Consider the following 25,639-nt stretch of genomic DNA (forward strand, 5'->3'; position numbering starts at 1 on the left):
CAGAATTATTTTTGTAGTAATACAGTGTAGGGTTCTGTTCGTGTGTATGTGCTTTTTTTTCCCCTTAATTTTGCAGCCTCTAATCAAATCGACAAGTTGAAAAGGAATTAAGCTATAAAAACTTAACAGAAGGTGTCCTAATTTATGTTTTCCCACCATAAAGAAATCTTCTGGGAGTTCCCGTCATGGCTCAGTGGTTAATGAATCCGACTAGGAACCATAAGGTTGCGGGTTCGATCCCTGGCCTTGCTCAGTGGGTTAAGGATACGGTGTTGCCGTGAGCTGTGGTGTAGGTCGCAGATGCTGCTCAGATCCCGCATTGCTATTCTGGCGTAGGCCAGCAGCTACAGCTCTGATTCGACCCCTAGCCTGAGAACCTACATATGCCGTGGGAGCGGCCCAAGAAATGACAAAAAGACAAAAGAAAAGAAAAGAAATCTTCTGTTGCCGTATCAAATATTAGGAAGCACATAAATGAATTGAAACTCCACTCACTACTGCTAAATTGCTACTCTACCAAATATCATTAAAAAAGAGTTGTAACCCCTACTTTGCATGTTGTTAATTGATGAGGGCAAGCATAATTCATCTACTGAGCTTGTGCCTCAGATCTCTCATCTATAAAATAGAGTCATGATAGTATCTACTTTAGGGGGTTGTTATGAGGATTAAGGTTGTATCTAGCTCTTAGAACAGTGCTTCATGTCTAAAAAGCTCTTAGTGAATAATGTCATTGTTGTTACTGAGATGATTTCCCACATCTTTATGAAGCAGTTACTTGGTTTCTTCTGTTCTCTTTAACATTATTTCTTAGACATATAAATAAGTTTAGTCTTAAGCAATTCAGAGCCCTGTCATAAGCACAGACAGATCAAAAATGGAATGTCCAGGCATATCTACCTATTTATATATCTGACTATCTGTTTATCTGCCTTTCTCTCTCCAAATAAAGTTGGCATCCTCTCAGTCACTGGGGGATGAATAAATTTTTCAATAAATGATTTAAGAAAATTGGGAACCTAGCAGGGTAAGCAGGTAAATGAGATAAGAAGAGGAGGTGGTAATAACTAATCGAATATTTAGATGATACCATGTTATAAAGTAATAAGTGCTGTAAAGAAAGTAAAATAGTACAAAGCCAAAGAGATGGAGCTTGGGCAGAGGTGAGGTGCTACACTAACTGCAGTGGTGTGGAAAGGCTTCTATGAGGATATGACATTTGGGCTGTACCCTGAATAATGGGAGACACCTGTGTCAGTGGAGGAGCAGTGAGAAGTGCTGAGACCTTTGAGCTGGTTGTGTTTGTAGTCCGTAAAGATGACCAGTGTGGCTGGAGCATGGTAGGTGAGCAGGATGTGTCACATACACTTGTGCATAATTGTGTGTGTTTATTTTGAACTCTGAACATTAATGGATAGGTAGCCTGGGACCACTTTTTGGAAGGAAGTGTGGTAAAGGGTATGGATTTCATCCTATTGCTGTGGAAAGTCTGGATAGTTTTCTTATGGGGAATGCTGTGCTGCTGTATGAAGATTGTGGGGTGGGTGGAGACCAGGCTTTAGTAATCCAGGGGTGAGACTGGTCTGAGATACTGAGATTATAGTGGTGGAGATGGCTTATGGTTTGTGGATAGAGTTGATAGGTCTTATTGATGACTTGAGTATGGCAAGTGAGGAAGGGGGAGAAATTGAAGATGACTTCTGTTTTGGGCCTGAGATACTGGATGAATGAGGGTGTCACTTTCTGAGGTGAGGACTGGTGAATGATCAGGCTTCAAAAGAAAGAATTAAGAGTTCTGTCTTAGACATGTTTTGCCTGAGATGGCAATTAGAAAGTCAAGTGGACATGTCATATAGGAAGTTGTAAATGAAAGTCAACAGGCCAGAGGGAAAGTCAGAGTAGGTGACATAAATTTGGTAGTATTTAGACCTAGAGGGCATTTAAAGCAATGGAACTGGATGAGATTACTTAAGGAGAACCAGTGGGTAAAAAAAAAAAAAAAAAAAAAAGGAAGAGAGAATAAGGCATTCCAAATTTCTACAGACTGTCCTAAGGAAGATAGGAAAGAAGTGAAGAAAAATGGCCCACAAGGAAGCAGGAACACTGCCTGAAGGAGAAATTGTAGTGTTGTTATAACAACCAGTCATTTACCGAATAATCTCAAAGTATACCCAGAATAAATCATTTTCTTCATTGTTATAGTTACTCTTTGACTTATAAGAAGGATTTATTTTTTTTTTATGTGGAACATGTCGCTATTGTAAAGCTAAGTACTTTGTAGAGTAATTTCTAATATAACAATGTAAAGAGTATGTTTTTTAAAAAAAAAAGAAAACTTGGAGTTCCCACTGTGGCACATCAAGATTGGCAGCATCTTGGGAGCACTGGGACACAGGTTCGATCCCTGATATGGCACAGTGGGTTAAGGATCCGGTTTGCCCTGGCTGTGGCTTAGGTCACAACTGTGTCTCAGATCTGATCCCTGGCCCAGGGACTCCATATGCTGCAGGGTGGCCAAAAAAAAAAAAAAGAAAGAAAACCCAATGTAGAGAATTTTAAATTTATTTGTATGAAGAGGAAGATTTATATGCATAGATCTGTGTATTTATTTTGAACTCTAAATACTGAGTAGTTTTCTGGGAGATATTGTAGCGATTTAGTTAAATTGTAGCACCTAGTGGTGAATATGATATTTCAGCCCAGCTCTATTAAATATTTCACACAGAAGAGGAAAAAACAGAGTTTATGTAATTAAGCAGTACCAATATGGAGCTAATAATTTATACGGAGATGACAGAATTGTGTAGATATATTCTAGAGTATTTGGCCTATTATCAAATAGCCTGACAAATCTGTGCTGAGTTTTCAAATAAAAATCTATTAGGATCTCTTATTTTTTCCTTCGTAATACAAGATAATGATAAAACATTTTCCTCCCCTTATAACCAGACGAGTATAGTATGTATTCTGTAAAGCAAGGGATACATTCATTTGTGTAGCAAGTAACCATTACTAGTATGACATGTATAACAATTTGTTATATACATCTAAATTACCCTTGTAATTAATATACACATTATAGCAAATGACGTTAACTGATTTTTTTTTTTTTTTATGAAAGAACTATCCTAAGAAAATTATTTCTTTTGAATTATGGCTGAAAACTTTCCAAATCTAAAGGAAAGTGATATCAAGATATAGGAAGCACAGAGGGCCCCAAACAAGTTGAACCTAAATATCCCCACACCAAGACATTATAATAAAAATGGCAAAAGTTAAAGATAAAGAGAGGATTCTAAAGGCAGCAAGAGAAAAACTAAGCATTAATTATAAGGGAACCCCCAAAGGCTATCAGCTGATTTCTCTACTGAAACACTACATGCCAGAAGGAAGTGGCAAGATAGATTTAAAGTTCTGAAAGGAAAAAATTTGCAGCCTAGAATACTCTATCTAGCAAGAATATCATTTAAAATAGAAGAGAAAATTGGAGTTCCTGTTGTGGCTCAGTTGTTGGCGAATCTGACTAGGAACCATGAGGTTGCAGGTTCGATCCCTGGCCTTGCTCAGTGGGTTAAGGATCCTGCGTTGCTGTGGCTGTGGTGTAGGCTGGTGGCTGAAGCTCCTGTTAGACCCCTAGCCTGGGAACCTCCATATGCCACCAGTGCGACTCTAGAAAAGACAATAAAATAAAATAAAACAGAAGGGGAAATACTTTCTCTAACAAATAAAAGCTAAAACAGTACAGCAATACTAAACCCATTCTAAAAGAAATACTGAAAGGGCTTCTCTAAATAAAAAAGAAGTAAGAAGAAATAGGATGGAGGAAACCACAATTGTAAAGCAGTCACTTAAATAAGCCACAATATAGATCTAAAAGAGCAAACAAACAAACAAACAAAAACAACCTACTGTAAAAGCGATGATAAACACAAGGAACAGCAAAAGGACAAACATGAAGATGTTAAAAAAGTTTTGACCTAACATTTTGCTAAAAATAGTGTTTATAGTCTTTGCTCACTTTAACATATATTTATCAAGTACCTTGGGCTTTATTGAACAATGTTAAAGTTCATGTACTCCTAAAATAGTCATCTGACAAATCAAGACAATATAAACCTAGAATCAGAACTGATTAGCCAATTCAGGCCAAACTTTTCTTTAAAGGGAAAGATTAAGAGAAAGCTGGGTAGTCAGTGAAATTTTTATACAAGTAGAATTTAAGCTAAAATTGAAAGAGAGAAGTAGAATTTAGATTAGGGAGAAAAAAAGACATTGATGATGGAGGTAAGAACAAAAGGAAAATGTATGACCAAGCTATAGAAAAAAGTAAAATTAATTAATCTTCCTAGCTAGAGCAGAGGATTCACCATACATAGAAGGATAGATAAACTAGACCTATCTTATTTTAATCTCTTTCTTAGAATAGCTAGACTAGTACCATCTGTGGAGATGAAAAAGAGTAACTATCATTATTCAGAGAATCCTTAGAAGCCAAAATTCATAAATCTGCTATCAAGTTATACACAATGCGGTAAAATAATGCCATTGAGTCTTTCTAAAAGCAGACCCTTTGGAGAATTGGAACTTATTCCATTGTACAATCCCCACTAAGATTAACATCATTCTTCTTGAAGATAGTTCTTATGCTCTGGTTTTTGATTTGTTTTGTTTGTTTGTGAAGTCCTAATGTAATTTGTAAACTTAGTGACTATCCACATGACTTTTTTGTATATAAAATTTAAACTACTGTGAAGCAAAACCAACAACAACAAAAAAAGATGTTAAAAAAGGACTACAAAATCATAGAATATGGGGAAGGAAAGTAATAAAATATAGATTCATTTTTTTTCTTTTTTTTAAAATAATGTGTTTGAGCCTATATGATTATCAGGCTAAAACAAGCAGATACAGGAAGAAGCTAACGTACTTAAAAAACAGGGCAACCACAAATCAAACCTGAACATTACATTCACAAAATCTAAAAAGAAAAGTACTCAAGCATAAAATAAATGAAAATCATCCAACCAAAAAAGAAAGGAAGAAAGGAAAAACACAAAATCAACTGGAAAACAAGGTATAAAATGGTAATAAATGCATATCTATAAATAATTACCCTAAATGTCAGTGGACTGAATGTTCCAATCCAAAGACACAGAGTGGCAGATTGGATAAAAAAGCAAAAACCTACAATCTGGTGTCTTCAAGAGACTTGCCTTTGGGCAAAGGACACATATAGATTGAAAAGAGGGGATGGGAAAAGATGATTTCATGCCAGTGGACAAGACAGGAAAGCAGGAGTTGCAATACTCATATCAGACAAAATAGACTTTAAAATGATGGCCATAAAGAAAGACAAAGAAGGACACTATTTAATGGTTAAAGGAGCCATTCAAGAAGAGGATATTACAAAGTCAATATCTATGCCCCTAATATAGGAGCACCCAGATACCTACAACAAATACTAACAGACATAAAAGGAGAAATTGATGGGAATACAATCATAGTAGGAGACTTTAACACCCTACTCACATCAATGGACAGATCCTCTAGACAGAAAATAAATAAGGCAACAGACATCCTAAGTGACACAACAGAAAAATTAGACTTAATAGACATTTTCAGGACATTACATCCTAAAAAATCAGAATAAACATTCTTCTCAAATGCACATGGAACATTCTCAAGAATTGATCACATACTGGGGTACAAAACTAACCTCAACAAATTTAAGAGTATAGAAATTATTTCAAGTATCTTCTCTGACCACAGTGACATGAAAGTAGAAATCAACCACAGGAAAAGAAAAGAGAAAAAGTAACTACATGGAGACTACAGAACATGCTACTAAAAAACCAATGGGTCAGTGAGGAAATCAAGAAAGAAATTTAAAAGTACCTCAAGACAAATGATAATGAAGACACAACCACTCAAAATCTATAGGATGACACAAAAGCAGTGCTCAGAGGAAAGTTCATAGCCTTCCTCAAAAAAGATGAAAAATGGAGTTCCCGTCGTGGCGCAGTGGTTAATGAATCCGACTAGGAACCATGAGGTTGCGGGTTCGGTCCCTGCCCTTGCTCAGTGGGTTAACGATCCGGCGTTGCTGTGAGCTGTGGTGTAGGTTGCAGACATGGCTCAGATCCCGCGTTGCTGTGGCTCTGGCATAGGCCAGGGGCTACAGCTCCGATTCAACTCCGAGCCTGGGAACCTCCATATGCCGCGGAAGCGGCCCAAAGAAATAGCAAAAAGACAAAAAAAAAAAAAAAAAAGATGAAAAATCTCAAATTGACAACTTAACCCATCACCTAAATGAATTAGAAAAAGAAGAACAAGTGAAACTTAGAGTCAGCAGAAGAAAGGAAATCATAAAGGTCAGAGAGGAAGTCAATAAAATAGAGATTAAAAAAACAATAGAAAAAAATCAATAAAACCAAGAGCTGGTTCTCTGAAAAGGTAAACTAAACTGGCAGACCTCTCACCAGACTCACCAAGGAGAGAAAAAACCCAAATAAAATCAGAAATGAAAAAAGGAGAAATCACAACAGATTCTGCAGAAATACAAAAAACCATGAGAGAATACTATGAACAATTGTATGCCAACAAATTTGACAACCTAAAAGAAATGGATAACTCTGTAGAGACAGCCTGCCAAAACTGAATCAAGAAGTAATAGATCAACTGAAAAGACTGATCACTAGAAATGAAATTGAGTATGTCATAAAAACCACTCCCTACAAATAAAAGTCCAGGACAAGTTGGCTTCACAAGTGAATTCTACCAAACATACGAAGAGGAACTTATACTCATCCTCCTTAAACTTTTCCAAAAGGTTGAAGAAGAAGGACTACTCCCAGAGATATTCTGTGATGCCACCATCACCCTACTACCAAAACCAGGCAAAGATAACATGAAAAAAGAAAACTCTAGGCCAATATCTGATGAATACAGATGCAAGAATTCTCAACAAAATTTTAGCCAGCCGAATCCAACAACATATAAAAAAGATCATACACCACGACCAGGTGGAATTCATCCCAGGTTCACAAGAAAGGTTCAACATATGCAAATCGATCAATGTCATAAACCACATAAACAAAAGAAAAATAAAAAACCACATGATCATGTCAAGAGATGCAGAAAAAGCATTTGACAATGCATTTGACAAAGTCAACGGTTTGATCATGACTATTTCATGATCAAAACTCTTACCAAAGTGAGTATAGAGGGAACATTCCTTACCATAATAAAAGCCATTTATGACAAACTCACAGCAAATATAATACTCAATGGAGAAAAGCTGAAAGCCTTCCCACTAAAATCTGGAACAAGACAGGGATGCCCACTCTCATCACTGTTATTCAATGTAGTATTGGAAGTCCTAGCCACAGCAATCAGACAAATGAAAGAAATAAAAGGTATCCAAATTGGACAGGAATAGGTAAAACTGTCACTGTATGCAGATGATACTATATGATACTATATATAGAAAACCCTAAGGACTCAACCCCAAAACTACTTGAACTGACCAACAGAGTAGCAGGATATAAGATTAATATTAAGAAATCAATCGCATTTCTGTATACTAACAATGAAATATTAAAAAAGGAATACAGAAAAATATAATACCTATTAAAATTGCATCCAAAAGAATCAAATACCTATGAATAAACCTGACCAAGGAGGTGAAAGACTTATATGCTGAGAACTATAAAACATTCATCAAGGAAATTAAAGAAGATGTAAAGAAATGGAAAGATATTCCATGCTTCTGGGTTGGAAAAATTAATATTGTAAAAATGGCCATACTACCCAAAGCAGTCTACAGATTCAGTGCAATCTCTATCAGATTACCCATGACATTTTTCACAGAATTAGAAAAAACAATCCAAAAATTTATGTGGAACCACAAAAGACCCAGAATTGCCAAAGCAAGCAGGAGGTATAACTCTCCTAGACCTCAGACAATATCACAAAGCCATAGTCATCAAGACAGTGTGGTACTGGTACCAAAACAGACAGACAGACCAATGGAACAGAATAGAGAACCCAGAAATAAACCCAGACACCTACAGTCAATTAATCTACAAAGGAGGCAAGAATATAAAATGGGAAAAAGTCTTTTCAGCAAATGATGCTGGCAAAACTGCACAACCGCACGTAAATCAGTGAAAGTGGAACATACCTTCACAGCATGCACAAAAATAAACTCAAAATGTCTTAAAGACTTAAATGTAAGACAAGACACCATCAAACTCCTAGAAGAGAACATAGGCAAAACATTCTCTGATATCAACCTTATATATATTTTCTCAGGTCAGTCTCCCAAAGCAACAGAAATAAAAGCAAAAATAAACCAATGGGACATAATCAAACTGACAAGCTTTTGCACAGCAAAGGAAACCAAAAAGAAAACAAAAAAACAACTTACAGAATGGGAGAAAATAGTTTCAAATGATGCAGTGGACAAGGGCTTAATCTCTAAAATATACAACCAACTTATACAACTCAACAGCAAAAAAGCCAACAACCCAATTGAAAAATGGGCAAAAGACCTGAAAAGACATTTCTCCAGGAAAGATGTACAGATGGCCAACAAACACATGAAAAAATGCTCAACATCCCTGATTATTAGAGAAATGCAAATCAAAACTACCATGAGGTACCACCTCACACATGTCAGAATGGCCATCATGAATGAGTCCACAAATAAGTGCTTGGAGAGGGTGTGGAGAAAAGGGAAGCCTCCTGCACTTTTGGTGAGAGTTTTAAATTGGTACAACCACTCTGGAGATCAGTATGGAGGTTCCTTAGAAAACTATACACAGAACTACCATATGACCCAGCAATCCCACTCTTGGGCATATATCCAGACAAAACTTTCCTCAAAAAAGATGCATGCACCTGCATGTTCATTGCAGCACTCTTCACAATAGCTAAGACATGGAAACAACCTAAATGTCCATCAACAGATGACTGGTTTAAGAAGTGGTATATATATACAATGGAATACTACTCAACCATAAAAAAGAACAAAATAATGCCATTTGCAGCAACATGGATGGAACTAGAGACTCTCATACTGTGTGAACTAAGAAAGAAAAAGACAAATACCATCTGATATCACTTATATCTGGAATCTAATATAGGGCACAAATGAACCTTTCCACAGAACAGAAAATCATGGAGATGGAGAACAGACTTGTGGTTGCCAATAGGGAGGGACAGGGAGGGGGATGGACTGGGAATTTGGGGTGAATAGATGCAAACTATTGCCTTTGGAATGGATAGGCAATGAGATCCTTCTGTATAGCACTGCGAACTATATCTAGTCACTTATGATGGAGCATGATAATGTGAGAAAAATGAATTGTATACATGTATGTGTGACTGGGTCACCTCGCTGTGCAGTAGAAAATTGACAGCACTATAAATCAGCTATAATGGAAAAAATAAAAATCATTATAGAAAGAAAAAAAAGAATATTAGATTATCTTCATGTTTGAACTATGTTTTAGAAAAACATTGTACTGTGTAAGCAAGACTTCGTCATCTTTTGTATTCTATTTGCTCAGCTCCAGAAGGGACATGTTTAGAAAAATAAAGCCAAAATTGCAATCTTTAAAAAAAAAAAAAAGAAAATTATTTCTTCTGCATATACTTTGAGGTATTTAGGTAAATGATTGGTTGTTAGAGTTACACTTTGACCTATAAGAAGGATTTATTTTATTTTTGTGGAACGTGTAGTTATTGTAAAGCTAAGTAAATATATCAAGATTAGTTTGAAGTCTCTTTCGTTCCATGAAATTTCTTCCGACCATATTAACTTATATTATCCACTCATTTATTAACCATCAGATCTTTTTAACAGTCTTTTTGCTAACCTGGTTGAACACAAAATTGATTATAGGAATGATATGATCAAGTTATAAATCCTTTAAACAGAAAGTTTACAGTATAAGGGCAGGTGTCTTTTTACCTGTTTTCCTATAATCAAGATTATTTCCTAAAAATTACTTTTTTTTTTTTTTTTTTTAGGGCTGCACTCGCAGCATATGGAAGTTCCAGGTTAGGGATCGAATCAGAGCTGCAGCTTCTGGCCTACACCACAGCCACAGCAACGCTGGATCCTTAACCCACTGAGGAAGACCAGGGATCAAACCCACATCCTCATGGATACTAATTGGATTCATTACCACTGAACCACCACCAGAACTCCAATTCATGTTTAAGTCTTACAACATTGTAAAACTAGTTCACAACAACTTTCCTGATGAGACTTTCAGTGACAGTCTTTAGCTGGAAGTCATCATTTGAATTGGGGGTGCATAAATGAAACATGATGACAAAACACTTTTTGGAAGTGAGGTAATAAGATGGGACTTTCAATTAGCATTTTGCTCATGAAATAATTATAATTTAAAACTAGTAAAATTTTTACAGTGGCCATTTCCTGTGGATTAAGATTTCAATCCCAGTGGAGTCGTTTTGATTTTGTTTCCCCCAAACAAGTTTGTAGAATTATTGCATTTTTCCACCTTCATTTTTGAAAACTTTATGTCACCTTTATATAGACGCCACTATTTTTGGCTTCTAACACAGATATGACCATTATTTCTGGAATATGACCTTGAAAGGGCTTATTTAGGAAGAGAATCACTATGGATTGCAAGTCATCATCATGTTTTAGTGAAGATTCCCATTTGAGTTTGTGTTTAGAGTGTAATTTCCTTTTTACTGTTTCTGATTCAGTTTAAGATGTTACCAGAATTATTTCAAGATGACGAAAAGGCCATCAGTCCAACCTCAGCCACCTCTTCAGGGCGCACGCCCCTCACCCGCACTCCTTCAAAACCTACCAAAGGCAGACCAGGCCAGATGGCTAAGGAGCACAAGAAAACGGTGGGGCACCAGGTGAGTTCAGGGAGCTACTGCTTTACTGCTTCCATTCTGGCTCAGCTGGAGCTGGGGTCCAAAGGTGAGGAAAGACTAGAGCTTTCACTGTGCGAACATGAAACACTGTCCATTCATACTTCCCCACCTAACTGTAGACCTGTGACTCTGCTTAAGCCCTTCCAAGAAAAATTTTCTCTACATTTTCATTGTTCTAGTGTATTCTTCCCTCAGAGACCACTGCTGCCTTTTTTTGTTCTCTGGTTGTTTCCTCTCTGGATTTGTACAGCTCCCTCTCCTTTCTTTGATGTTTTATGCTCTGTGGGAAGTGGGAAACCTGTCACATGTGCTCCGTGCTTGAGCAGGGGCTGTGAGCTTTGGGCTGGAGGCTGCCTGCTAGCCAGCTTGTCTTCCTATGCATGGGACCTTGTACCCAGTGCAGATAGGAGGTGGGACCTGACATGGGTCCACAAACCCTAGTCCGATCCCTTGTTCCTGAGGTTAACCCCACCCTGCTGTACTCCATTCTCTCTTCATTTCCTATACCCTTTTAAATCATCTTCTACTTTTTTCTCTGTCATAGAGCAGAATTCCCACCAGATATGATACCTTAATATCCTTAAAGCAAGTTTATATTTTTAGTCAAAATTTTGAGTGCTCAATATTTCAGAAATCTGAATATGGTGCATGTATGGAAGAGTGAACTCTAATGTAATGATGATAATGATGTGTTAGAATAGGCACATCAACTGCAACAAATGTACCCTGTGGTGGGGAAAATTGATAATGGGGGAGGCCATGGCTGTCAGGGTGGGGGAATGTGAGACATCTCTGTATCTTCTGTCCGATTTTGCTGTGAACCTAAAACCACTCTAAGAAAATAAAGTCTAAATTAAAGGGGTATAGAGGTTGGGGGTCGTGAGGAACAAGAATGTGTATTTAGTGGATAAGATATAATGGTAGGGTTTAAGCAAACTTGAACTGAAAGCCCAAGCATTCTTGTTTAGTAAATAGCAGCTCCCCTATTGAAGGCTGGTCAGATTCATAGGTAGAAAAGTCATCTCCACTAGTGTCATTAGATTTCAAGGTTTTTTACACCATCTTTGACTTTGATGAATCCTTGATACCTCTTTCTGTTCTTTTTCATGTAGTTCCGAAACTCCCTTCACCTGCTAATGGAGACCCTGAATGCCACTACCCCTCACTATGTGCGCTGTATTAAACCTAATGATTTTAAGTTCCCATTCACGTAAGTATTTCTCTGTTGAATTTAAAAGTGTCTATTTCTGGAGTTCCCGTCGTGGCTCAATGGTTAACAAATCCGACTAGGAACCATAAGGTTTTGGGTTGGATCCCTGGCCTTGCTCAGTGGGTTAGGGATCCGGCGTTGCCATGAGTTGTGGTGTAGGTTGCAGACGCGGCTCAGATCCCCGAGTTGCTGTGGCTGTGGCTGTGGCTGGTGGCTACAGCTCCAATTGGACCCCTAGCCTGGGAACCTCCATATGCCGTGGAAGCAGCCCAAGAAATGGCAAAAAAAAAAAAAAAAAAAAAAAGGCTAAATAAATAAATAAAAATAAAAGTGTCTATTTCTGGAGTTCCCATCATGGTTCAGCCGTAATGAACCCCACTAGCATCCATGAGAATGAGGGTTCGATCCATGGCTTCGTTCAGTGAGTTAAAGATCTGGCGTTGCCATGAGCTATGGCGTAGGTCGCAGATGCAGCTCAGATCTGGCATTGCTGTGGCTGTGGTGTAGGTGGGCAGCTGCAGCTCTAATTCGACCCCTAACCTGGGAACCTCCGTATGCTGTGGGTGCAGCACTAAAAACAAAGAAAAAAAAATAAAGTGTCTATTTCTTATAAGGATTGCCAAACCAGCAGAAGGGAAAAAATACTTAGGTAAATCTTCATGTCTTTTAGAGGGAAACTACTAGTTAATAGAATTTTTTCCAGTTTTTGTTCCTTTTTGAGAATGTGAGAACAAATTAGCAGTTGGCCTTCTGACAATTTTAAAAGTTGAGGTCAACCACACATTTCTAGTTTTACCTTCTATTTTGAATTTACTTCAGTTCAAGATCTTTTTGGTTAATTTGGGCTTCGATTAAAACCACAGTTGGCCAAGATAAGGTTGCTTTGGCAGATGCTCACAGTTACCCTGGCTACTTTTCAACTGTTGAAACCATCAGACAATGTCTATTTTTACCAAACATCTCAAATAGCATGCATGATAAGACTTTTTTCAAAATGGAAATATTTTTCTAATTTTGAAGTACTGTATGTACATTGTAAAAACAATTTTCAGGAAATATAAAATAGTATAAAAATAAATGAAAAAGCATTACCTTATACCTGAAGAAATAATAAGTATTAACTGGCATAGATCCTTTTTGATCAATTCTTCCCTGCCCTGTGTGTGCAGGTGTGTGTGTCCAGGTGTGTGTGTGTGTGTGTTTGTATGAGAGAGAGAGACATTAATAAAGGGAAGAGACTATGCTATAATTGCTCTTTTGTATCTGGTTTTTTTTTTTTTGGTCTTTTTTTTTTTTTTTTTTTTGTCTTTTGTTGTTGTTGTTGTTGTTGTTGTTGCTATTTCTTGGGCCGCTCCCACGGCCTATGGAGGTTCCCAGGCTAGGGGCTGAATCGGAGCTGTAGCCACCGGCCTACGTCAGAGCCACAGCAACACGGGATCCGAGCCGCGTCTGCAACCTACACCACAGCTCACGGCAACGCCGGATCCTTAACCCACTGAGCAAGGGCAGGGACCGAACCCGCAACCTCATGGTTCCTAGTCGGGTTCGTTAACCACTGCGCCACGACGGGAACTCCTGTATCTGTTTTTAATTGAATAAATTATGAGTGTTTTCCATGTTAGTAAATGCAAATCCACAATGTCATTTTACTGGGGACATTGTATCCCATTATATAGACATACCATCATTCATTTAAATTATTCCCTACTGATAGCCATTTGCATTATTCCTATGGCTATGAGACACATCTCTTACCAAACATTTTTGTATATTTGCCTGATAATCTCCTTAGAATAATGTATTTCTGGAAGTGCAGTTTGTGAATCAGAGCTTAGGCACATTCACTAAAGGCTGTAGAAACTCCACAGTATGAGTGCTTATTCAGCCACACCCCTGCCAGTCTTGCCCTCTGGAGATTCTGCCTTAGACTGCAGGGCACCTCTCAAAGACTGTCATGTTCTCATTGCCAAGAAGCCCTTTCTGGAGGAAATGAGAAGCCTGAAGAAGCTGCCATGCCCTGGGCCACTCTCCTGGACAGCCCTAGGGCTGTTACCCTCCATCAGCCAACCTCATCTCCCATCACCAGGAGACACATGGGAAGATTGCAGTCAGAAGCCACAGATTGGTCGCTCATGACTTAACTGGGAGTAAGAGGAGTGACTATTCTGTGAGGCAGGACTTGCTACTTCCTTTATTAGTGTCAGTTTGACATTAAGGTGCCATTTATCTAGAGTGAAATACACATAAAGTATGTACAATATAAAATGTTTTTCACTGATGTGGACAGTATTAATGCTTAGTATGTGTGCACTGAGTTGAATAGCTTTTACAACACCACTAATCTTTTAGAAAAATAATTGAATGGGGCATATTTAATTTGGTTTTCTTCTTAGAGAAATCTCCAGAGCTGGCTAATCTTTATTCCAGGGGAGCTCTGAATGGTGAGCTACAGAATTATGGGAAGAGCTAGTTAGACCAAGCCATTTTATGAGCATGGCACAGTACAGAGGAATTTGGGCTTCTAAAAATATACTCAATGGTATTTCTTATGAGTTTGTGATATATATATGTATGTATATACAAACACATATACACACACATGCACACCTTTTTTTTTTTTTATGGCTGCACCTGCAGTTTTTGGAAGTTCTTGGGCCAAGGACTGAATCTGATCTTTGGCCTAGGCCAGATCTTTTATTGTTTCGGTATCATTGTTTTGTTTTGGTTTGGTTTTTCTCTTTTTAGTGCCACACTTGTGGCATATGGAAGTTCCCAGGCTAGGGGTCAAATCAGAGCTACAGCTGCTGGCCTATAGCACAGCCACAACACCACCAGATTCAAGCCACATCTGCAACTTCCACTGTAGCTATGCCATCCTAATCCACTGAATGAGGCCAAGGATCGAACCCACATTGTCATGGATACTAGTTGGGTTCTTAACCGGCTGAGCCACAATGGGATCTCCGATGATGCATCCTTTAACCCACTTCACTGGGCGAAGGATTGAACCCACACCTCTGCAGCGACCTGAGGTGCTGCAGTCAGATTCTTAACCCAACACCAATAATTTTTTAAAAAGATAACTGAATGGGGCCATGGCACAAACTCCTGTGGTATGTATTTTTACTGCTATCGGTCTCTCTCTCTCACATGGAGTTTTCCGTTTTGATCACTGCTCCAACTTTTAAATGCTTTTTTTCTTCCCTAATTAATCCATTTGTCTCTTTGTCAAAGAATTTGAACTCTAGAATGAGGAGAGTAGTTTGTGGTGATAGCTAGGCATCTTTGTGTGTGTTAACAATTTCTACTTTTACACGTAGGTTTGATGAGAAGAGGGCAGTGCAGCAGCTGAGAGCGTGCGGTGTCTTGGAAACCATCCGAATCAGCGCAGCAGGTTTCCCCTCTCGGTGGGCTTGGCATTTTCCAAATATAATATGGATCCTAATGGGGGAGGTTCCTGCTTCTTTAGATAAGCTGACATGTTTTTCTTTTTATAGGTGGACTTACCAAGAATTTTTCAGCCGCTACCGTGTCCTAATGAAGCAAAAAGATGTGCTAAGTGACAGAAAACAAACATGTAAAAATGTTTTAGAGAAACTTATACTGGTAAGGAAGACTTTCACTTACCTTTGCCTGAACAGATATTTGCCAAAGGCCTTGTTTGGAACCTTTGAATATCCAAGTACTGCTAATCCAGGATATTTGGGGGCGGGAAGGTGGAGAAGCACAGTGTCTTTACAATGGTGGGACTAGTGAGGATCGTGGTCCAGTATCAAGAAACAGGATGGTGAGGCCTGGATCTGGACTCAGGAAACATTCTTTTTAGAGTTTGGTCATGATCAATAAAAATATACTGAGTACTTACTTATAAAAGACACCAGGCCAGATGCTATGTGATTAAGAAAAAACAAGTTTTGTTGTCAGGTAACATAGGGTGTATTGGAAATTAATGCATTTTAAAGATAAGTATAATATACCTTAGTCCCTATCAAATGCTGAGTGAGTGAGACAAAAAATCAGGAGACAAAGCCCCATCTGCCATGGAGGAACAATTTCATGGAAAAGGTGTATTTTGAGTCAGGCCCTGAAGAGTGGATAATATTGTATAAAAGTGGAAGGAGATTATCTTAATATGGAGCAATGTGTGTAGAAGTAGAAAAACATAGAGTTTTGTCAGAAAATAGTAAAGTGGGAGTTTTTTGCAGTAAAAAAAATTGGTGGATGGGACAGTAGGGAATTGGTTAGGAGATGTGGGTTGGTGTTTGGAGAGTCTTGCATGCCACACTAATGTGTTCTTTAGAATGCATCAGAGTCACCTAGAGAGCTTGTGGGTTTTTTTTTTTGTTTTTTTGGTTTTTTTTTTGTCTTTTTTGTCTTTTTAGGGCCACATCTGTGGCATATGGAGGTTCCCAGGCTAGGGGTTCTAATCAGAGCTGTTGCTTCCAGCCTACACCACAGCCACAGCAATGCCAAGATCTGAGCCGCATCTGCAACCTACACCACAGCTCACAGCAACACTGGATCCTTAACCCACTGAGAGAGGCCAGGGATAGTACCTGCAACCTCATGGTTCCTAGATGGATTCGTTTCCACTGCGCCATGATGGGAACTCCAAGAGCTTGTTTAAATACAGATTGCTTTGTCCCACCCCCCAAGTACTTCTGATTCTGTAGTGGGATGGGCCCAATAATTTGCATTTCAAACAGGTTTCTAGGTGATGTTGATCCTGGTGTGAGGACTATACTTTGAGAGCCACTGATGCAGGTTATGGAGAATTTAAGATTCATGAAGAGTTTTTAAAAGAATATTTTTGCTTATTTAACACTAGGTTAGATGGATGAACTCGCTTTGAAGTAATTAGTCATAATTACTAGCTATTAACTAAATGTAATATCTCTTCTTTAGTAGTAACTTTTTTCCCCATGTCAGATGCTTAGGCCACTTTCTTGGTAACTTGTAAAAGAGCCTGGTGCATTTTGAGTTTGGCCCAAGTCCTTTGTAGGGAATGGAGAGCAGAAAGTAGGGACAGTTTCCTCCCAGCACCAGCCTCCTCGCCCAGACCACTTCAGGCTGGGCTTGGGGCCACAAAGTAGAGGAATAAAGTCTTGCTATTGGGGATAGAAGGAGAGTGGAGGTGGGGCAGGGAAACTCTTTCTAGCTCTTTCAGCTAGCTTCCTTTGTAAACTCCATTGATTTAAGCTGAAGTAGTTTTAGATATATGTGGAGATTTATGATTTTCTGTTTTCACATACAAGGTAGGAAATATTTGCTTATAATGAGAAGTATGTTTTCACTTAGAATTTCAGACCTCAGTATTGATTATTATAAATAAGTTTCACTCTTTTTGTATGGGATGGCTAATAATATGCATGCTTCTAGATAAGGTAAATCAGACTATAATGGACCAAAATAGCATGCATATATATATATATATATATATGTTTGTGTTTACTGCTCAACTTTGCTTATAATCAGAAGTTAGTGATCACTACAAATGATTACATTCCTGTAAAAGGAGTTTTGAAATCTGTAGGATTTACTGATGACAAAGTCAAGAGATAACTGTTGAGAAACTTAAACTCTTAACATGAATATGCAAGATTTTTTATCTTTTAATTTTCATTTCATGTGCATTACTTCCTGCCTTTTTCTTCATACTGGTGTTTTTGTCCCTTCAGCCTTCTCATGGAACACACAGCCTGATGTAATCCTTACAGCTTGGGTCAGTCAGAGGGAGTTTCAGCATCTCCATTTCCTTGAGATATTTAAAATAAAAACAAGCAAATAATAGCTGCCTATAACCCACAACCAAGTTTTTGGCCTCAGATAATTATTCCAGGTAGAATAATTCTGGAAAATGACTCTTAAACTGTGGTTTTTCCTTTAAGTCCCTGCTATTTGCTCAACTTGCTTAGGATCAAGAAGCTAGCTCCATTAGTTAATTGTGATGTAGCCCAAGTTTTAGTCAATAGTTTCAGCCCTTTACTGATTCTGCTTTTAGACATATTTTTTCTCTTTAAAATTTCATGTATATAGTCACCATTTATATTTCTGAATATACAATTTCTTCCAAAATAGGACAAGGACAAATACCAGTTTGGGAAGACAAAGATCTTTTTCCGCGCGGGTCAGGTGGCCTATCTAGAAAAATTAAGGGCAGACAAGCTGAGGGCCGCCTGCATCCGGATCCAGAAGACCATCCGAGGGTGGCTGCTGCGGAAGAAGTACCTGCGCATGCGCAAAGCTGCCATCACGGTGCAGAGATACGTGCGGGGCCATCAGGCCCGATGGTAGGTCTCCGGGTGGTGGGTCCGTTCTGGCTCATGAGCTGCAAAGATTGGAGCCCTCATCTGATTAATTGTTCAAACTAGGATAGTTTTGAGTGGTTACCCTTCCTGAGAAGACAACACTTACTTTTTAATTACAAGGGATTAACTCATAAAATAGTAAATAGAATAAAATTTCAGTTATTCTTATGAATGGTTCAGATTCAACCTCAAAAAAATTTACAGATTACTGCCTACTCACATCCTCAGTATTGTTATTTTTTATATGTCTATATGGGCTTGAAGAAATCATTTGTAAATTGAAACAGTCATGGATATGAGTTAGTTTACATTGACTCCATTGAGGAGTTTTCCAGAGCAATTAGCTAAGTAGCTGTAGAAGAGAATTACACGTACGTTTGATTACATATGAAGATGATTTTAATTTAGAAGGCATGAATTAATGGTAAAGAACTTATGCCCAAATGGATAGATTAAGGGAAAATATCATACATTAGCAGTGGATAGATCTAAGAAAGCTGGTGGCATGGGATTATTGTGTAAACTGGTCTGCTATAAAGAGGGGACAGAGCCTGGGATGATGACCACAGTCCTAGAAAGAATAAACCTTTCTGAGCTTCACTTTCTTAGTATAAAATCAAATAGTATGAGATGTCTCACTTTTCAGGGTTAGGGGAGGCTCGAATGAGATAATGAATGCATAGATCTTTGGGGGATTATTAAATAACTATACAAATATAAGAAATATAAATATCAATTTAATATTACCGTATTAGAGTAATACAGTGGAGGTACTGCTCATGCCAAAGATATTGGTGCATTAAGTCTCTACAATGTGTTCTTCTGTTTTTCTGATCCTTGACAACATACCACTCTTTTCTCTGGACAGCTATGCTAAGTTCCTGCGCAGAACCAAAGCAGCAACCATCATTCAGAAGTACTGGCGCATGTACACAGTCCGCAGGAGGTACAAGATCAGGCGGACTGCCACAATCGTTCTTCAGTCTTATTTGCGAGGCTACTTGGCCAGAAATAGGTATCGCAAGGTGAGACATTATTTTCAATTTGTTTTATTCATTCCATTAATATTAATCAGGTTCCATGTATGTGCAAAGTATCACAGGGCTCCTGTAAAATGTAGGAGTCATATGAGGACAACCAACAGTTGAAACATATAGTATATATGTGTTTATATTAATTAATTAATTATTTTGGCTGTGCCTACGACATGAGGAATTTCCCTGGCCTGGGATCAGATCTGTGCCACAGTGCCAGTAGATCCTTGTCCTGCTGAGCCACTAGGGAAATATAGTTTTAAATGGCAAATAAGTACTGAATGTTAATATTTATTAACAAGACATGGAAAAGAAAACTTAACCTTTTTCTTTCCATTTTATATGTAATTTGGGAGAAAAGTGAGTATATTAGTTTCCTGTGACTGCTGTAAAATTACCACCAGTTTTTTCTCACAGTTCTGAAGGCCAAAATTATTATCACTGGGTCAAGGTCAAGGTGTCAATGCAGCACTCCCTTGCCTCTTCTAGTGCTTGTGGCAACTAATATTCCTTATAATGGTGGCCATATCATTCCAATCTCTGCCTCCATCATCTTTGTCTAACTTTCCTGCTCTTGTCTGTCTCTTATGAGAACACTTGTGATGAATTTAGAGCCCACCCAGATAATCCAGGATAATCTCATCTCAAGATCCTGAATGTGTCTGCAAAGACCCTCTTCCCAAATAAAGTAACATTTATAGATTCTTAGTATTGGAAGCCTCTGACTATGGTGAGCTTAGGGTAAGATGAACAGAAGATTGTTTAAGAGTGAAACAACCTTGAGATAATTTATCGTGGAAAAAAATGAAATAAAGTATGACATTAATGTGCTTAAAGTTGTATTTGCTGGAGTATGATACTCTAGAAGTTTTTGACAAATAATCTTTATGTCCAGCAGTAGCTGTAGATAGTGGATCACCAGATTAATCTTAATCATCACCTCTAACAATGTATGATCTAGCTGATGAAAGGTTTTTCTCTCTTTCATGTCAGCAAGGTTTTGAGTCTGTTTTTTAGTATGTTCCTAGTAAACCAGAAATACAGTCTAGATCTTGGAGCTCTCTGGGCATCATTGTTAGAAGGAGCATCGGTAGAGTGATTTGAGGGACATTTCTCTAATCACAGGCAGTATGTGAATTTGCCCTGGGCCCTATTCATGTATTTCTTTTACTTTCTTATTCTGAAGTAATTTTAGACCACAAAGAAAAATGGAAATCTAATGAGGCTTCGATGAGCATATTTGATAGCTGTGTTTTGACAAAAATTTGAAGATAGCTACTCCAGGTCTTTCTCTGCCTACACCTGCTTTATAGTCAGGTGTTCCCTCTTTTTGAGCATGAACTTTCAAAGGGAGGGAAAAGCCTTACTAAACTTGACCTTTTAGATACACCAAACCAGTTACTCTCCTGTTTCCTCACTGCTCTCCTCAGGAACATCTGAACTGGAGTTTGAGACCATTGTTTTAGCAGTAGCAGTCTCTGAGCAGCTCAGCTCCCACTGTGACTGGACATGGTGGGGTGGCAGGTTAGAGGCTAGCTCATGTGTAGGCTAATAGTGCTCCTTCTAGTTGTAATACCAATCCAAGCTCCCACTTCACGGGGTTTGGGGGTCTCAAAGTGAGAGCAGATGTTAACTTAATGTCTCTGACTCACCAGTGGAAATGAGATTGAGAATGGATGCTCTAATTATACTGTTAACATTTGACTGAAATTATAGAAATGGACCAATGTCTGAAGAACAGGAAAATAGGCATTGGTAGCTTTACCACAGTGTAATGCTTAAGTTTTAAAGTCTAAAGACCTTCAATTTGCCATCATTGAGTCTTACTCAGTTTGTCACTAGTCAACCAGATGAGACAAGAGGCTCCCTTGGGACTGTGATGTTCAGTGAGAGCTCAGGAAGCCTGTCTTACTGTAGCATGAAGCACAAGCACAGTGACTACACTGAGTGAGAACTGCAGGCCACCTTAGCATTAGGAAAACAGCCCAAAAGGCAGCCTTGAGTTGGCTGAGGATACTATTAAGTTCTCCTAAACACCTATAATTTTTGTATTTGATGGTTTTAAGCATAACCACTTATTTCTTAACTGTATAGTCTAGGATGGGACTTGTTTTTCTCAGGTCCATAACCTAAAAATAGAAACTATTCTTTTAATGATCTTACTAAATTTCTCTCAGTCTGAATAGATGGTTTTTGAGAATTTTTTTTTTTTTTTTGCATTTAAAGTTTCATAAAAGAGGGGTTCCTAATATGGTGCAGTGGAAACAAATCCTGCTAATATCCATGAGGGTTTGGATTCAATCCCTGGCCTTGCTCAGGGGTTGGGGATCCAGCATTGCCATGAGCTGTGGTGTAGCTTGCAGACACGGCTCAGATCTAGTGTTGCTGCGGCTGTGACGTAGGCTGGCAGCTACAACTCTGATTTGACCCCTAGCCTGGGAACTTCCATATGCTGTGAGTGCAGCCTTAAAAAGGCAAAATAAATAAATAAATAAATAAATAAATAATAAAATTTCTAAAATGAGGCAAAAAAAGTAAATAATGTTTCATAAATGATATGTTGTGCCCATTTGCAATAATCATTAATAATTACTTAATCAAGTGCATACATTTAAACATTTATATCATACAAGAGTTATTTCATAAAATCATAGACTTGGAAGGACCTCAGAGTTTTGTTGTTTCAAACTTTCTTAAAATTTAAGAATATCTTCTCCACCACTCCTGGAAATTGTTTATGCAATCACTGCTTGGTGGTTATTAGTGACAAGAAATTGATCCATAAGACAATCTTATTTCTGTAAGTTTTTTATAAGTTTAGGAGAATATCTGTCTTTTTTTTTTGTTTGTTTAAAGAAAATACAATATAGAATTAAGGTTTGTTTACTTTATCTTACTTTTAGCTTTCTTTTTAAAGTTCCATTCCTACTACCTTTGCATCACAGAAGTGGCTTTCTGCTACATTTGAAACAGTAATGGGAAGTCCTCACTAGAATGGTATTCCTCAAATGTGGCAAACAAGAATATCATTTTTTGTTTGTTTCTGGGTAAAAAAGTCAGGAATAAACTTTTCAATACCCCAAGTGTTGGCTTTTACAGCCAACCTACCAGCCATATGCCATGTCCTCAAACGCAGATCTAATGCATAGCGAGGTGGTGTCAGTAATAGGGCAGGTGGGTAAGTCTTCTATTTTACTATTTTACCCGTAGTGCACAGGGTACCAAGTTATGTTTATTTCATAAAGGATCACCTGTTGCTAACAGAAATAGTATAGCAATAAGAAATCTAATACATTTTTTCTTTCTTTTTAGACTAGTTTTAGTAATCCGTTGCCTTTTATTTAGACTGCTTCTCTGTGTATACTCTGCTTATCATCATACATAGACATGTAATCATACATATAGTGTGAATATAATACATATTTTTGTATACGTTTCTTTCATCTTTTGTCTTTTTAGGGCCGCACCTGCGGCGTATGGAGGTTCCCAGGCTAGGGGTCCAATCAGAGCTGTTGCTGCTGGCCTATGCCAGAGCCACAGCAACACCAGATCTGAGCCACTTCTGTGACCTACACCACAGCTCATGGCAACTCTGGATCCTTAACCCATTGAGCAAGGCCAGGGTTCGAACCAACAATGTCATAACTCCTAGTCAGATTCATTTCTGCTGCACCACATGGGAACTCCTGTATATGTTTCTTAAATTGCCTTTTAAAGACTACTTTTTAAATTATAGTCAATTTGCAATATTCTATCAATTTCTACTGTACATCAAAATGACCCAAGACTACTACTTTTCAATCACTTTTTAAAATAATTTTGTGCCTCCATATATTTGTGTTGAGTACAATCCACATAACACGTTATTGCTTCAGCTTTTGTGTCTTTCCCTTTAGGTAACTTGTGGGTTCTCAGCCTGGCATCCATAGGTAGATAGAGTTGAATGCTGAGTCTAGTCCAGGATCTGACGTTACTTGCACTCACCCTTCTCTGCAGATACTCCGTGAGCACAAAGCAGTCATCATTCAGAAGTGGGTCCGAGGCTGGCTGGCTCGCACCTACTACAAGAGGAGCATGCATGCCATCATCTACCTTCAGTGCTGCTTCCGGCGGATGATGGCCAAGCGTGAGCTGAAGAAGCTCAAGATCGAAGCCCGTTCAGTGGAGCGCTATAAGAAGCTGCACATTGGCATGGAGAACAAGATCATGCAGCTGCAGCGCAAAGTTGATGAGCAGGTGTGTTTTAAGCAGGAGCCCCGAAGGTGCAGCATGGCTCGTGAAATCCACTGGGATCATCCTCAACATTGATCTCTTGACTTTCCCTTTCAGTCTTAGCAAAAAAAGTAAAATAATGATGACAGTGACAAGTGTGGAAATAGTAACAAGCTCATAGGTAAGATTATAATTGCAAGAACTAAGGCAGGAAATTATTTTTGAGAACAAGACTGGTTTAGTAGCACTCCAAACTGTTAGGATCAAGAGTTGTATTGTACTTCATATTTTAACAAAGCTCTCTCATTATTATCATTCATGTATGTATAGTGTAATGTTCCTTTTGCAGATGAGTCGTTTAGCACTGAGACAACAAAATAAGCAGGAAGATATCCATGCTTTGGAGGAATCTACAGTCTGCAAAAATAAAAGTTTAATTTCTTAGAGATAGTTATCAAGTTATACTTTAACACATGCAAATGATATAAAGGTAATTAGCAATACATAAATACTAAGGACGACAAAGAAAAACAGAGAACATAAAATAGGATTCATTGGAAAGATTTTTTGAGTGGAAGGAGGAGTTTTGAGATGGTAAACACAGAGATTTGTAAGAAACTTGTGATTTTGAGGCCATTTTATTCTTAGGCATACTGGCCAGCATACGGCTTTCAGGAGCACACCAATTTGTTTTCAAAAACTAGTGTAGACTTTTCTATTTCTGGATAAGAATCAGGAGAAAAAATTTACCATGGCAACTACCCTTGACTATGAGAAAATCAGGTCTATGTTGCTCATCATGTAAAACAAAAGTAATTGTATCCTGTTCTCCTCTCTCTTTGCATCACTAAGAGGGTATTATTTGTATTATCATAAATGGGATTAGTGTTTTGATTAGATAAAATATCAATGGCATAATGATATAGCATGAATGTGACTGATGCATGAGCATGGTTTTCTCCCTAAATAGATTTGATGATGTGTATATTTACTTATTGTTACTTGTATGTGTATTTAAAGAACAAAGACTACAAATGCCTCATGGAGAAACTGACCAATCTGGAAGGAATATACAACACTGAGACTGAGAAACTACGAAGTGATTTAGAACGTCTTCAACTAAGTGAAGAAGAAGCAAGGATTGCCACTGGACGGGTCCTCAGTCTGCAGGAAGAAATTGCCAAGCTCCGGAAAGACCTAGAACAAACACAGTCTGAGAAAAAGTCCATCGAGGAACGTGCTGATAGATACAAACAAGAAACTGAGCAGGTAAGAGCTAACGTTCATATCCCCATCTACCCCTTTCACAAAGGAAATGTGCTGTCATCTTGATGTGGCCCATGTGACTCAATGTCAATTTCCATCCAAGGTAAACTGCAAATTTCCACTGGTTTACTGCTCATTATTAGTGTTCCCCCCAAGCATGTCTTTGACTATAGGTTTTTTTAGCAGAACCTTTTGGCTCTAATAAGCACAAGGGAAAAAGAGTATTATAAGAGGAGAATTGATGCCAAGTACCTTCCATACATGCTTTTCCTTTGAATGCATAGGTCTGGGTGGATCGTAGACTCCTTTCTCTGCAGCAGGTTTCAGTGGGTTTCATGTGGTCAAGAAGTAAATCAAACAGTGAACTGTCAGGAGTGATAGTAGGGATCTTTATGGGAACTTGCATTGAGGCTGTTTCAAGTTCAAGAGGAAGAAATCCAAGTATCTGCACACTGGTTGTAGCCAAGAGCTGCTGTGCAGATAGAAAAACAACAAAGCGCTTCATATGGATCAGTGCTTCCACACTGTGCATTTTTATTAACTTATATCAAAACTTTACTAAATGGAGAAAACACTAAAGTCCTTCAGCAGTAATGTGATGTAGCGTTTAAACACTAAATGTACCTCAACATAAGGTTTCCTGGAAAAAAGTAGTAGATTTTCAGAGATTCCACTAGTAT

The 25,639-nt window shown here is 38.2% G+C and overlaps 1 protein-coding gene across 5 annotated transcripts in view; it reads left to right on the plus strand.

Annotated features, from left to right (window-relative positions):
- The window catches only part of MYO5A (myosin VA), a 232,704-nt gene that overhangs the window by 134,808 nt on the left and 72,257 nt on the right, over positions 1-25,639 (plus strand). For all 5 annotated transcript variants that reach the window (XR_014811231.1, XM_013992979.3, XM_013992982.3 and 2 more), the window contains exons 15-22: positions 10,750-10,911; positions 12,042-12,139; positions 15,460-15,546; positions 15,637-15,745; positions 18,218-18,429; positions 19,316-19,472; positions 23,478-23,717; positions 24,714-24,962. Coding sequence is in view for 4 of the 5 variants with exons in the window: in XM_013992979.3 (XP_013848433.1) it covers positions 10,750-10,911; positions 12,042-12,139; positions 15,460-15,546; positions 15,637-15,745; positions 18,218-18,429; positions 19,316-19,472; positions 23,478-23,717; positions 24,714-24,962 (1,314 nt within the window). In the remaining variant the exon portion in view is untranslated. The remainder of the gene's footprint in view (positions 1-10,749; positions 10,912-12,041; positions 12,140-15,459; positions 15,547-15,636; positions 15,746-18,217; positions 18,430-19,315; positions 19,473-23,477; positions 23,718-24,713; positions 24,963-25,639) is intronic.

Source organism: Sus scrofa, chromosome 1, assembly GCF_054392235.1.
Source record: "Sus scrofa isolate SSC_HxYL_T2T_F1_AM1 chromosome 1, Sscrofa_HxYL_maternal_Yorkshire_Landrace_v2.0, whole genome shotgun sequence".
Classification (NCBI taxonomy): Eukaryota; Metazoa; Chordata; class Mammalia; order Artiodactyla; family Suidae; genus Sus; species Sus scrofa.